This window comes from Leucopleurus acutus (genome assembly GCF_964270905.1).
Source record: "Leucopleurus acutus genome assembly, chromosome: 3".
Lineage (NCBI taxonomy): Eukaryota > Metazoa > Chordata > Mammalia > Artiodactyla > Delphinidae > Leucopleurus > Leucopleurus acutus.
Window position 1 is genome coordinate 142,586,588 of NC_139145.1, and position 13,687 is coordinate 142,600,274.

The 13,687-nt window shown below is 40.3% G+C and overlaps 1 protein-coding gene across 2 annotated transcripts in view; it reads left to right on the top strand.

The window, feature by feature from the left end:
• The first annotated feature begins 2,244 nt into the window (after positions 1–2,244).
• TTC33 (tetratricopeptide repeat domain 33) overlaps positions 2,245–13,687 on the top strand; it is a 32,863-nt gene continuing 21,420 nt past the window's right edge. Inside the window, exons 1-2 of one of the 2 annotated variants that reach the window (XM_082837290.1) lie at positions 2,245–2,620; positions 5,399–5,620. In XM_082837290.1, coding sequence (XP_082693416.1) covers positions 5,400–5,620 — 221 coding nt within the window. In that variant the 5' untranslated portion in view covers positions 2,245–2,620; position 5,399. Of the gene's footprint in view, positions 2,621–2,648; positions 2,763–5,398; positions 5,621–13,687 lie in introns of those variants that run through there. The other variant, XM_082837291.1, reaches the window with a different exon arrangement.

Here is a 13,687-nt window from a genome sequence, read left to right on the forward strand (position 1 = left end):
ACAAGAAATTCTCTTGTCTGAAAAATAGTTATTGAACTGTTCTATTTATTGTAAACAAATGGGCTGTTCTATTTATTGTGGATGACAATAAACGTTAACTATGACAAATGTAGAGGATTTCTAGCAACTTGTTAGATGATCATGTTGTCTATACAGACAGCATGGGAAATTATTAAATATATAAATAGATGCATTATGATCACAGACCAAAGTAAGTAGGAAAGTGGTGGGTGAAGTGTGAAAACTTAGTGTTGGAGGTCGCCTTTACTAGGGTAGAGTGGATCAAGATTAAGTTATTTGAGAGATTTAGGAAAGACTCCTTTTAGAAAGGGGTACGGCTTCGAGCACCGTTTAATTATTTTACTCTGCAAACTATATCCCCTCATAAGGCAACTATGAACCAAGCACTATGAATGTGACCATAAGGCATAAATCCTGCTCTGAATGCCTTGTTAGGGAGATATATATTTTTTAAAGAGTTTTATAGAGGTATAACATATACAGAAAAGTGCACAAATCATAAAATATTTGGCTTGATGTATTTTCAGTGTTTTAGGTTTGCAATGAACATGGCCATGTAAACCTCTAACCCAGATGAAGTAACATTGCCACCACCTTAGTAGTGTCTTTTTTATTAATATCAGAAGTGATATAATATCAGAAGTGGTATACTATCACTTCTGCCCTATCCTACAGGCCACACAGAACAATCCTGGTATGATGTAGGAAGGAACTACACAAGAGTATGAATGCCAGGATTAGAGATCACAGGTGGCTATCTTGGAGGTTGGCTACCATAATTGCGTATTGCTCGTTTTGAAAAAACTGGTTCACTTCCACAGTTCTTACCGATGTTGAAACATTTAATCCAACAATATAAATAAAAATCGGATCTGATACCACCACTGATCTCACTGGAAAAATCTGAAAGTACTGTGAAGCTGGCAAGCTCACTGTGGCAAATACATGTTTTCCAGAATGATGATTTTTGCTTAAATTCTTGAATTTTATCATTGGTAACTGTCGATTGTTTTCCTCGATGTAACAGGCTCCCTTTGTTCATTTTCACGAAAAGGCCTGTCAGACCCAAGCCTGAAAACCAGCAGGGGTGTCAGCCCTTCTAAGTAAAAATTGTATTCCACAAAAAAAGCATCTACTTCAGTTTATAAAGCAATTTCACGAGTGCTTTTATCTTGAGACATCATACTTCAATATACAGCAAAAGTACTTTGTACCTCCCATTTTTGTCACACAATATTAAAAAAAAATGTGTGTACTCAAGGGTCATTTTAATAAAATAATTTTTACTGCTTCTTCAAGGACATTGAGGGACTGCCTCTTCTTTTTCTTACAATGAGTGTGTACAGTGGTGGAGAATACAATGACTACTAGTACAGCTTGGTAGCATTGCCCTGATTCGGGCTGAGGTGCCAGTGGTTTTAGCCACCATTGCTTTTGCACTCTAAGCGCAAATGTCAACATTGTGAAAAAGGTAAATGACGTCTTCATGTTAGTATGAAAATAGGGATAGTTTTGACTTTAAAAGGATCTTGACGACCCTCAGGTCTGAGGATCACCTTTGGAGAATCCTTGCTTCCTATCAGTGGTTCTCAATGGGGTAGGGGTGAGGGGGGGGTCCATCTTTTCCCCAGGTACATTTTCTCATGTCTGGAGACATTTTTGCTTGTCACAGCTGGTGGGGTGGGAGTGGATGCTAATGGCATCCAGTGGGTAGAGCCCAGGGATGCCGCTAAACACTCTGCCCTGCACAGGAGAGGCCCCCTTCTCCCAACAAAGAATCATCCCGTTGGAAAAGCTACAGCCTTGAGGTTGAGAAAACTGGTCTACAAAAATGATCCACAGCGACATTAAGAAATCAAAACGATCTTAATTTTTCAATTTCCTAAACACTTCCCCGTATTACATGTCCCCACTTTTTAAAAATTTTCAAGACAGCTACTTTCGGGCCATAATTTTTTCTTCTTTAGAGAAACTGAGTCCAACTTTTTGCAGGTTTTTTTCCCCAACGGTTGAGCCACGGCCGTACCCTTTTTCAGTCGGGTTTGCCTCTGTCTTCAGCGTCTGGACGACCTCATCAACTAGGTTGTAAACTCCTTTAGGGAGAGTCGTGAGTCAATGCTCTGGATTCCCCCCAAATCGTTTTCCCGGGCCTCTTCTCCTTTACCTGCTGACTGGATGGACCTCGTGGTACCGCCGGGGCTGTCCTCTCCGCGCGCACTCAGCCGGCGCAGCCGTAGCTTCCCGCGCTTCCGAGTTGTGGGCGCCCACGCGCCGACGCTCTCGTCTGCCGCTAGAGGGCGCGCCTTGCCCGGGCGGCCCGGACTACCAGCCTCGGAGGGTAATAATGGGGTGGGGGCGGCCGCAGTGACTTCTGGGATTTGTGGTCCCGGGGAAAGGATTGCGGAAGAGAAAAGCGCTGAGTCGCCTCTTCCCTGCCAGCTTCTCCGGACTGTTCGCACGCCCCATATCGGGCAACGCCCTATCTTGGGACACCCTGCACCTACGGCAAGCAGGCAGGAGGTCAGGCGCGGTAATTTCCGTTTCCGGTGGGCAAAGGGCAAGCGGAATGTAAACACGGGACCCGGGGAGTGGTCATCAGGTAACAGGGGTTACGGGTCTGTGGTGGAAGCGGGAGGAAGTTGAGGAAAGCGAGGCTGGTGGGTCTTGGGGTAACGGGAGAAAGGAGCTTCAGAAGTCGGAGTTGAGGCCCACCGCGGGTGTGGCAGAGCCTGGACGCTACGGTTGGTCACTAGGGACCAGCAAGTCTGGGGATCGGGCCCTCCCTGGCACCCGCGCCCGGGGCGGATTAGGCGGGCGGTGCGGCTTTGACCCGTCCTGAACGGCGGGAGGAGCGGAAGCGAGCTGGCTTTGCCCCCAGCGTGGCAGGGGCCCGCGGCCGCGGGCGGGGCTGTGAACTCGCGGGTGACGTCCTGAGCAGTCTTTATGAACTTCGGTCTTCTTTACTGTTGTGCAAAATGAGGGGAAATCGTTAATGCTGTTTTCTCCTGTGCGGTAACATTTTCGGGTAAATCGGTTCTTGAATTCCTCACCTCTGACTACATCCCTATACCCGGAAGGATGCTGTTTTCATTACCTGTTTGTGTTCATTAGGTTTCTCGTCTTGGGTGCTGCATTTTACGTCTCAGTGAAGAGAAGCATTCTCTAGCTTGTGGCAGGGTATAATGTCTGTATTATTAGTTCCCACACTTCTTGGTCCCTCACATTGCCAACTTGGAAACTTGAAGCCAGAAAACGTAACCATCCTCATCCTTGTCTCCTTTAGGGACAGTCATAAATACAAGACTTCTTTCTTATCTTGACTTATTTTGTTATCTCGTGAGACTTTCCTAACGATTCATTCTCTCCTGTTGTTCTCTTTCTGGGCCTCCGGACTTGTGTTCCTTAGTAACAACACTTACATTTTCAGCCATTTCTTGGTTCTTTCCCTAAGTTACTTGCAGTCATCTTTAAACAGAGGAAACTCATTCTTCTCTATTATAATGGGTCTGGGGAGAGAGTTTGACGTTGTCCTGATTCCCTAGTATAGCTTATAATCCATTACTCCTACAGGCTTTTCTAGAAATCTCTGCTCCTGTGGAAAGCATGTGGTTACCCGTATCAACCTGTACATTTCTTGATTGCTGTAATTTATTGGCACTTTGTCATATTCATTAAGAACTTAGGTACATGACCCACAATTTTCTTACCCCTCCAAAATCTGCCATTATCTTGGGCCTTTCCATGTTAGTGACCTCATAGCCAACCTCAGTTTTTTTGACTCCTTCATTCTAGTGGTTACTTACACTTTACTTCAGCATGTGTATTAGTGATAAAGATCTTGGTATCTGCTAGAACTTACTTGCTATTTCATTTCTCTCCCTCCCTTACTGCCACAATGCCCATTCTTTGATAGTTTTATGGAGACCTCTGGTTCATTGCTTTTCCTTATCTCGATAGTTGATCAGTCGATCATAATCTTCTTGGGGTCATAGGCTCCTTTAAGAATGGAATGAAAGCTTAGAGACTCTTGTGCAGATTGCACACAAGCATATAAAAATGTATATAGAGGGCTTCCCTGGTGGCGCAGTGGTTGCGAGTCGGCCTGCCGATGCAGGGGATGCGGGTTCGTGCCCCGGTCTGGGAAGATCCCACATGCCGCGGAGCGGCTGGGCCCGTGAGCCATGGCCGCTGAGCCTGCGCGTCCGGAGCCTGTGCTCCGCAACGGGAGAGGCCACAACAGCGAGAGTCCCGCATACTGCAAAAAAAAAAAAAAAAAAAAATGTATATAGAATTCCAAGGGTTTCTCAGTATCTTTAAACCCATCCATGTAACTAGCAAGAGCTCTCGATCCCTCAGCAAATCCCTTCTCTAAATAAATATTTGTTCAATTCTTCCAGGGTTTCCTTTAACTTTGTTCCATTAGTTATGCTGTCTCGCTTAGCCCTTACATTTGTATATTATTGCAGATTTACAAAATAGTTTAACATTTCTTATCATTCTGATTAACCCTATAGTTCTGTGAATTAAGTCATTTCCTAAGTTTGAATCTTTCAGAAACTTTTTATGGAAAATTCCAAACATATATGAAAGGAGAGAGGAAAGTACAGAGAATCCTGTGTACTCACCACCTAATTTCATTGCTTATCAACTCAAAGCAATCTTTTTATCTATATCTCTCTTCTATTGCACTCCCCACTCCCGCTGATTACTTTGAAGCAGTTCCTAGATATCGTGTAATTTCATGTAAAATATTTTAATATGTATTCCTAAAAGACAAGCACTCTTTTTGTCAACATAATCGCAATACTGTTATACCAAAAAAAAAAGGAGGAACTTCTTAATATTATCAAATATGAAATCATTGTTCTGATTCCCCTATTATTTCATAAAGGTTTCTTCCCCATTGGCTTGTTTGAACCTGTAGCTAAGCAAGCTCCACACATTATATTTGATTTGTGTGTTTCTTAAGTCTCACTTTTCTTTTTTTCTTGAAGAAACCTGGCAGTTATTTCTTGAAGAAGCCAGTTTTTTCTTTAGTTTCTGTTTCTTGCTGTCTGCATCTCTGACATCTTATTTAGCATGCTCATCTGTATCCCATATTTCTTGTAAACTGGTAGAGGTTTGATCTGATTGAGCTTTAACTTTTGGCAGAAGTACTTCATGGATGCTGCGTCACTTCCATCAGGAGATACAATTGTGGACTTGTCTTTATGATGTTAGCAGCCTTCAGTGATTATTGCCTAGATCCACTATTTTAATTAGGGGTCAAAAAATGATGACAGTCTAATCCTATTATCCTTTCTTTACCTATTTGTTGGAATACTTCTATAAAAGGCCAAGTTTGAAATTTAAAGCTCTTTCCTTGTCATTTTTCCAGAATGGCTTCCTTTGGATGGAAAAGGAAGATTGGTGAGAAGGTCTCAAAGGTCACTTCCCAGCAGTTTGAAGCTGAAGCTGCTGATGAGAAGGATGCAGTTGAGAATGATGAAGGGAACTGGCTTCATGCCGTTAAACGGAGGAAAGAAATTCTCCTTCAAGACTGTGCTGAGAAGAGTAAACAGCTGAAGGACGAAGGAGCCACTTTGGCTGAAAATAAAAGGTATGTTTTTAGAGTTTTCTTTTCGAGAACAGTTTTGGCCTTTGGTAGGACAGAATACTCCTCAGATCATCCAGAGAGCTACAGTCAGGCCTTTGTGCCTTTGACTGGTATCTCCCTTGTGGTGCCGAAGAGTTTGAGAAATTAAAAGTAGTGCTGAACAAGAAGCACTTTTTAAAAATTATTTTCTTTGTTCTTTATCTTCTTTTTTCTTTCTTTTTTTTTTCTGTTGGTAAGGATGGTTATAAGATTCCTGTTTATCATTTTTGTCATAATTGAGTCAAAGTTGAGGAACCAGCATTTTTGTTTCTAGGCATGTTATTATTTTTGATTCTGGGAGTAATCTTATTAACTCATTGTAATATAAAACATAAAATAATGCTTAAGCTATAATATATTAGCACCTCAAATTGGGAGTGAATGGTAGACAATAAATCAAGGACAACTAACAGCTTAATGGCCTAATGTTAGATTGTGAATTCTCATTTGCAGTGTTTTAGGCAAAGATTTTTCTCTTGTAGAACTTTGCAAGATTGGCCATTCTGTCTTAGTCAGAAGAAAACCAACTATAAATTTTCCATGTTTATGAAATCATTTTCAGAACATCCATAAAACATCTTTAGAAATTCCTGTAAATGCCTGTTAAAAGTTCATTAACTTTGTTGTTTTTATCTTTTTCTCTAGACCACACTAGTGTGTAGAAGGGAAAAGCTATTCAGTTATTGCCATGGGATTCCCTATGAATATCCTGTGGTAGATGAGAGATACCAACTTTGTGTATAAACAAAATAACTCATTTTTTTTTTCCTGCATGTCAAAACACTGAGTCATTTCACTGAAATCAGCTGGATTGGATGCTTTATTTTGAATGGAGAACACTGTGAGATGATTAAGTTTTTTAGCTATTTAGCACTTGTTTTGGAGTAATGTATACACAGCTTTAAAAGATAACAGAATTAAAGGACTCTGGTAGAAATGAGTCGTTTGGCTACTCTAAGCCAAAAATAAATAGAAATAATGGTTTAAAAATATCTAAGAGAATAGTCAATTGATTGAAAGTAATATAAGGAATAGGAAATAATATAAGGAAGAATACTGAAGTTAAATTAAGAAAAATAAAACTCAGTCCCTGTCTTCCAAATCAACTTTATCTTAAACCACCATCATTTTTACTACATTTTTAGCCACATTGGTCTTCCCTGTGTTTTTGAACAGTTCTTAATACAACTTTGTCTTATGACTCCATCTGAAAAGCTCTTATTTCCTGTGTTCTGATGTCTGTCGTCTTGTCCTTCAGATCTCTGCTCACATGTCCTCTTCTCAGCAAACCTCTCCCTGACTACCCAGCAACCCCGTACTCCCTCTTCCTCCATTACATCAGCCTTTTTTATTGTTTCTTAAATATTTATTTATTTATTTGACTGCATTGGGTCTTAGTTGCGGCTCGTGGGCTTCTCTAGTTGTGTTGTGTGGGCTTCTCTCTAGTTGTGGCGTGTGGGCTTAGTTGACCCACGGCATGTGGGATCTTAGTTCCCTGACCAGAGATCGAACATGCGTCCCTTGCATTGGAAGGCTGATTCTTAACCACTGGACCACCAGGGAAGTCATGTTTTTGTTGTTGTTGTTGTTTTTAAAAATTTTTAAACTTCTAGGACTTCCCTGGTGGTCCAATGGTTAAGCCTCTGCTCTTCCACTGCAGGGGGTACTGGTTCGATCCCTGGTCAGGGAACTAAGCTTACACATGCCATATGGTGTGGCCAAGAAAAAAAAAAAAGAATTTTGAACTTCTATTTTGTGATTAGGTGAAAGGAATACTAGTCAAATAAACCTTACAAATGAATGAAAAATAAAATTCTTTACTCATGACTTATATGTATATTTCTAAATCTGTGTTTCAAAGGATATCATTAAGTTGATCTCATCTATGGTGACAGATCAGGAAGTAAATTAGTTGCTAGGGTGGCAGTTATTGGTTCAGGAACAGTATTAGACATTTATTGATGTATCAATGTGTATAAAATGAGTCAACTTTTAAGAAATGTGTAATGTCATCATTAAAATATAACATCAAATAACCATTCATCCATCCATCCTTCTTTAAAAAAACATTCAAAGAGAGGTAAGATATATTATCAGACTTTAAGGAGCTCAGCCTTTGGTAAGATGCACAGAATACAGATAATTATCAATACATTGCAGAGTAGTGTATGCAGTAAGACAGGTTAGTTCATACAGAATATTTCAGAATCACAGGGAATGGAGCCACCAGTTCTGTCTGGTATATCAAGGAAGTTCTGACAGATAAGTTCAATCTTCAGCTGGGTTTCAAAGAAGGAGTAGTACTTTGCCAAACCAATAGTGGTGGGAAGCATTTCAAGAAAGTGGGAACAGAATATGGAAATGCAAAGAATTTTCCTAAACATGTAAAAGAAATTGTTTTACATGTTTAGGAAGATTCTACCAACTTGGTGTTTCTGGAGCAAAGAAATACAAATAAGTTTGCAGCAAATACTGCTGAAGAAAAAAAACTAGACTGTGATCTCTTTATATGCAACAGTAAGACCCTTTTCATTATATTCTATTGGCAATGGTGAAAAGTAATTTTATGACTTTAACAAAGTAATGAAAAACCACAGTCACATCAGCATATTAAATTTTCTTATAGTATTTCTCCCTTTTTGAAGTTACCTTATACGCTTATTTAGTTGTTTATATTTAGTTGTCTTTCTTCTGTAGAAATGTAAGCTCCAGGAATGTAGGGACTTTGTCTAGACAGACTTTTGTCCTCTGCCTTCAGCTCTTAGACCAATTTGTGGCACTTCCCAGGCCCTCAGTAAATATTTATTGAATATTTATAAGGCTGCTATGTTTTGCTATATTATGGCTAAATAGGTTTTTGTGGATTAACTACCATTGTAGTTAATTGTACCAACTACCATTGTACTATAGGAATTGTACCAACTACCATTGTACTATAGGAATATATATTTTAAACTCCAGGTTAGAACACAGTATTCTGAGAACATATTTTATTTCATATCCCAACCACAAGGACCTTTGGGAATAGAATTTTCCTATCTGTATGAGAATATGACACTTGAAAATTATTGTTCTTTTCTGAGTCTTATTCCTTTCCCTGTAACCTATGATGGTAAGGATTAAGTAATAAAATACGGAACAGCTTTGAACTTGGAATGAGTAATAATCCTTAGAATGGTAGAGAAGTAGGGATGCCCCTGGAGGAATTGCTAAAGAAGGAGAGAGGGAGGAGGGAGCACCTTCTACTTCCTGGGATGCATTCTTTTGCCTCCTTGTGATTTTCTTCATTTTTGCCCTCAAGATTCTCTTATTTAGTTTTATTTAGCACCGAGAGAGTTTTCTGAACACATTGACTATGCATGATCCAAGTGTGTTAATGTCAGCCTTCCTCCAAAGGAGGCATAGTTCTTGAGCATCAGAGTCTCCTGTTGTCCATTTTATTTCCTTAGTAAGAAACTATAACTGCTCTTAGAAAAATTTGGTTTGCAATGGAATGGTTTTTAAATTCTGAAGTTCTACCTTGTAGTATTCATGATTCTTTGTAACAGAAGACTAGTTTACTTTTCTACACAAGCCCTAAGTAATGTTGGTGCCTTATAGAGACAGTATAGTAAGTCTAGTGGTTACGAGTGGGGATTTTGAAGTTATTTTAACTCCGTTCAGATCCTAGTTTTATCATTTATATCTGTATAAACTTGGGGCCTTAACCTTTCAAGGGTCAATTTCTAGTTTCAAGGGTCAATTTCTAGTTTTCTAGTCAATTTCAAGGGTCAATTTCAAGGGTCAATTTCTAGTTTTCTAGTCAATTTCAAGGGTCAATTTCAAGGGTCAATTTCTAGTTTCCTTATATTAAAATGGTGACACTTACCTCATAGACTATTGGGGTATTAAAGAGCAAGTCCATGTAAAAGAGCTTAGCATGCCACCTAGCACCTAGTAAGCACTCAGTAAATATACTTTAGGTAATTTATTTTAAGATTTTATATGTGATTGGTAGATTTCATGCAGTATTAAAGGTTTCTTTTTATAAGTTATTTTGTTCAAACAGCTTTTTCTTGAATTAATTCTAACTAGGATATATCTTCTCAAGAATCACAATGTGGGTCCCAGCTTTGATGTTGGCTTTTAAGGTTTCAACCACTAGATGGTGATATTTGATTGTGTAGCTAAGTGGCTTCATTTTTTCTTGTGAGTATTAGTGTGTATGTGTGTGAAGCTAGAATATAATTAGAATTTACCATGAATTTTGTTCCTTGTCTAGAAAAGCATACTTACCAATGTGAACCTGAAGGTGACCTGGCTGTGTGAAACACATTCTGTTGAGTGCCAACCTGAATATATTTAATGACTGTGATCTTGCCTCTTATTCTTTGGAAGAGAATAGATGCAGTCAGTGTAGAATGCCTTTATTTTCTCACCACCACATCTCCTAATCTGAGTGCATCTGCATCCAAGCCATCTGCGTTCACTGTGTTGTAATGAAGTGCCCCTTCTTTTTTCAAAGGCCCACCCCTCCACTTGTGCACTAGACTTCATCTCTCTTGCCTTTTCAGGAATATTGTTCCTAAAACCCCCTTTCATTTTGATGTCATCTGTTGTCTTCTCTCTCCCTCTCTCTTTTTTTACCCTTTTTTTTACTGAATTATAATTGATGTACAATATTATATAAGTTACAGGTGTACAATATAGTGATTCACAAGTTTTGAAGGTTATACTCCATTTGTTATTATAAAATAATGGCTGTATTCCCTGTGTTGTATACATAATAGTTTGTACCTTCTATTCCCCTACCCCTTATTGCCCACCCCGCCCCCCCGGCTCCCTCTCACTGGTACACAAACATACCCTGATAGCATCCATTTGAAAACATTCCCTTGACTCCACACACCCTACCATTTCTTTGCTCCCCCTTCAAAACAAACTCCATTTCTTTTTTTTTTTTTTTTTTGCGGTACGCGGGCCTCTCACTGCTGTGGCCTCTCCCATTGTGGAGCACAGGCTCCGGACACGCAGGCTCAGCGGCCATGGCCCACGGGCCCAGCCGCTCCGCGGCATGTGGGATCCTCCCGGACCAGGGCACGAACCCGTGTCCCCCGCATCGGCAGTCGGACTCCCAACCACTGCGCCACCAGGGAAGCCCCCAAACTCCATTTCTTGATGAATCATCCTCTCAGTCCATTCCAGTCAAGTTGCTGTCCCCACTAATCCACTTCTAAAGGTTGTTGATGACCTCCATGTTGTCAAATCCCATCTTCATGTCTTGGTTCTCATTTAGTGTGCCTCTTGGTATTCCACACAGCTGAGCACTCCCTTCTTAAATATATTGCCCTGTAATCTGCAACACCACACTCTCATGAGTTCCCTTTTGTCTCAGTGTCCACTGCTTGTTAATCTTCTTTGCTTGCTGTTTTCTTTTGCTCATTTTCATTGCTCATTTTCATTTCATTTTCTAAATATTAGTGAGCCACTTTTAACATCAAACGCCAGGAGTCATCTCTGCTGGTTTATGTGCCATTCCAGAGCTAATCAGCCCCACTCACCTCCAAAACCCTGCCCTTGAGACAGCTCATGGTATTCTTTTTTTTAATGTGTTTTTAAAATTGAAGTGTAGTTGATTTACAATGTTGTGTTAGTTTCAGGAATACAGCAAAGTTATTCAGTTTATATATATATATTTTTTCAGATTATTTTTCATTATAGGTTCTTACAAATATTCTTATTACCATAAAGTCCTGGCAGCTGCTGCTGTCAGCGCAGACCAGAAAGCCCCTATGTACGGTGCTAACTGATAATGAAAGACCATCACAGCTTGACACAGGCCAGGTTGGACCTATAGGTGCTTTAGAGGCACTGGGTCACACACCCAGAAGTGTGAGTGGGTTAAAGCCTTGTGGGGCTGACTTTGATCTAGGTGAGACAGGATATGGGAGGGAGGCTGCAGGTAAATTCTTTTTCCTCCTTTCCCCACTGGACTGTTTCCAATACAAAGAGGTTTCATACTGTCTCTGAAGAAGTTCTACAATATTAACAATCATCTGTGTTTGTTTTGAAGCTGTTGTCAGCTTAACATATGCCTTATATTTATTCTCCCTCCTTCCTGCCTCACTTTTCTTTCTTTTTTTTTCTCCCTTGGATCCTACGCCCCACACAGCGGTAGCCTATAAGCTTAGGCCTCAGGCTTTATTTCCCAGGTAACCCAAGCTAAGATTTCATCCTGGATTCCTTTCTTTTTTTCACTCCTCATATCCAATCCAAGTTGAGATGATTTTACTTTTTAATATATTCCAAATCACTTTTATTCTCCCTTCTGTTTTCATGGCTGTCATCCTAGTCTAATCTACCAGCAGCTCTTACCTAGATTACTCTGGTAGTCTCCTAACTAACAGGCCTCCCTGTGCTCATTCTTATACCCCTACAGTTCATTCTCCTCCCCCGGGCCTGACTGATCTTTTCAAAATGTAAAGCAATTCATGTCTCTGTGTTGCATGGAAGCTTTATGGATTCATCACTCATACAGTGAAATCCACACTCACAGCTACGGGCTACTAGTTTCATGATCATGGCTTTGGACTACCTCTCTGGCCTCGCAATCCCCTTCCTCCTTCCTTTATAGCCATACTCGTTTTCTTTTCTTGCCTCAAAAAATGGGGTGTTTGATCCTGCCTTGGGCTCTTCCTTTGTGTGGAATGAACTTCTCCAGGTTTTCCATTGGCTGGCTGCTTTTTGTCTTTCAGCTCTCAGCTCAGATGCCTTCCCAGAGAGACCTTTTCTGACCATGCATTCGCCCCCTGTCACATCCGTCCATGTGTTTTTCATCATGGCACTTAACCATGTTTTAACTTATGTTTGTTGCCTTTCTGTGCCTTCTTCACACACATATACAGTCTAGAATGTAAGCTCTAGAAGAGTAGTAGGGTCCTTTTATATCTTATTGAATGCTGCATCCTCAGTACCTAGAATACTACCTAACCCAGAGTAGTATTCTGCTCTGGTGCTCAATAAACGTTTATTAAGTGAATAAGCTGGTAACTGTATAGCTCATTAAACTTGATGCTACAGTAAATTACAAACATAATTGGGAGCAAAGTAGCTAAACACCTTGATATTTCTATCTGGTAGTAAGCGTGCTGACTTATTTGGCTTAATCACCAGCTGTTCTTTCTTTGTTTTTATAAATTTATTAAAAAATTTTTTAACATCTTTATTGGAATATAATTGCTTTACAATGGTGTGTTAGTTTCTGCTTTATAACAAAGCGAATCAGCAGCTATACATATACATATATCCCCATATCTCCTCCGTCTTGCATCTCCCTCCCACCCTCCCTATTCCACCCCTCTAGGTGGTCACAAAGTCAGCTCAGTGCTTTGTGACCAGCTGTTCTTTACCTCAGTGTAGGGTATTATCTCACTCCACCCTTGGGCAGTCCCTGGAACTATTCACTCTGCTTCCTTCTTTGTGCTAGTTTGGTTGCATACTGTTAAGGTTGTCTTTAAACTGGCTGAATCAGACTTTGGTCACTTATTAACCACAGTGACTTTAAACCAAGTTTTTATCTTTTAATGTTTCCTATCCAGCAGCTGCAGTAGGGCTATGCCTGTTTGGTCTGTTCCAAACCAAAGTTGAATTAAGAGATATGCTGTGCAGCTTACGAGTGACCATTGATTTATTAGGTGCCAAGTTTACTGTGATCCAAAAGTGGAGGAACTAGATGGTGCCACCTTTTATTTGTAGGCCAGGAGAAGTAAATCAAAGAGGAAATGAGAAATGAGGGAGGGGAGGGAATTCACCAAGCCGACAGTAGTGAAGTAAATGCCCACCAGTTCTTGCTTCTCTTTAGCCAGTGGAAAGCAGCTAGCTCACTTGTTCCTTTAAACCTTTGTATGCCTTGGTGAACAAAGCACGTTTCATCTGGCAGTGTCTCTGCTAACAGCAGTGGCTATGTTTTCAAAACCAAAACAGTGCAACGGGAAGAGGACATTTTTCTTTTTGCCTCAGATCTGTGTATTTGCACAGGTTTGTACATGTGTG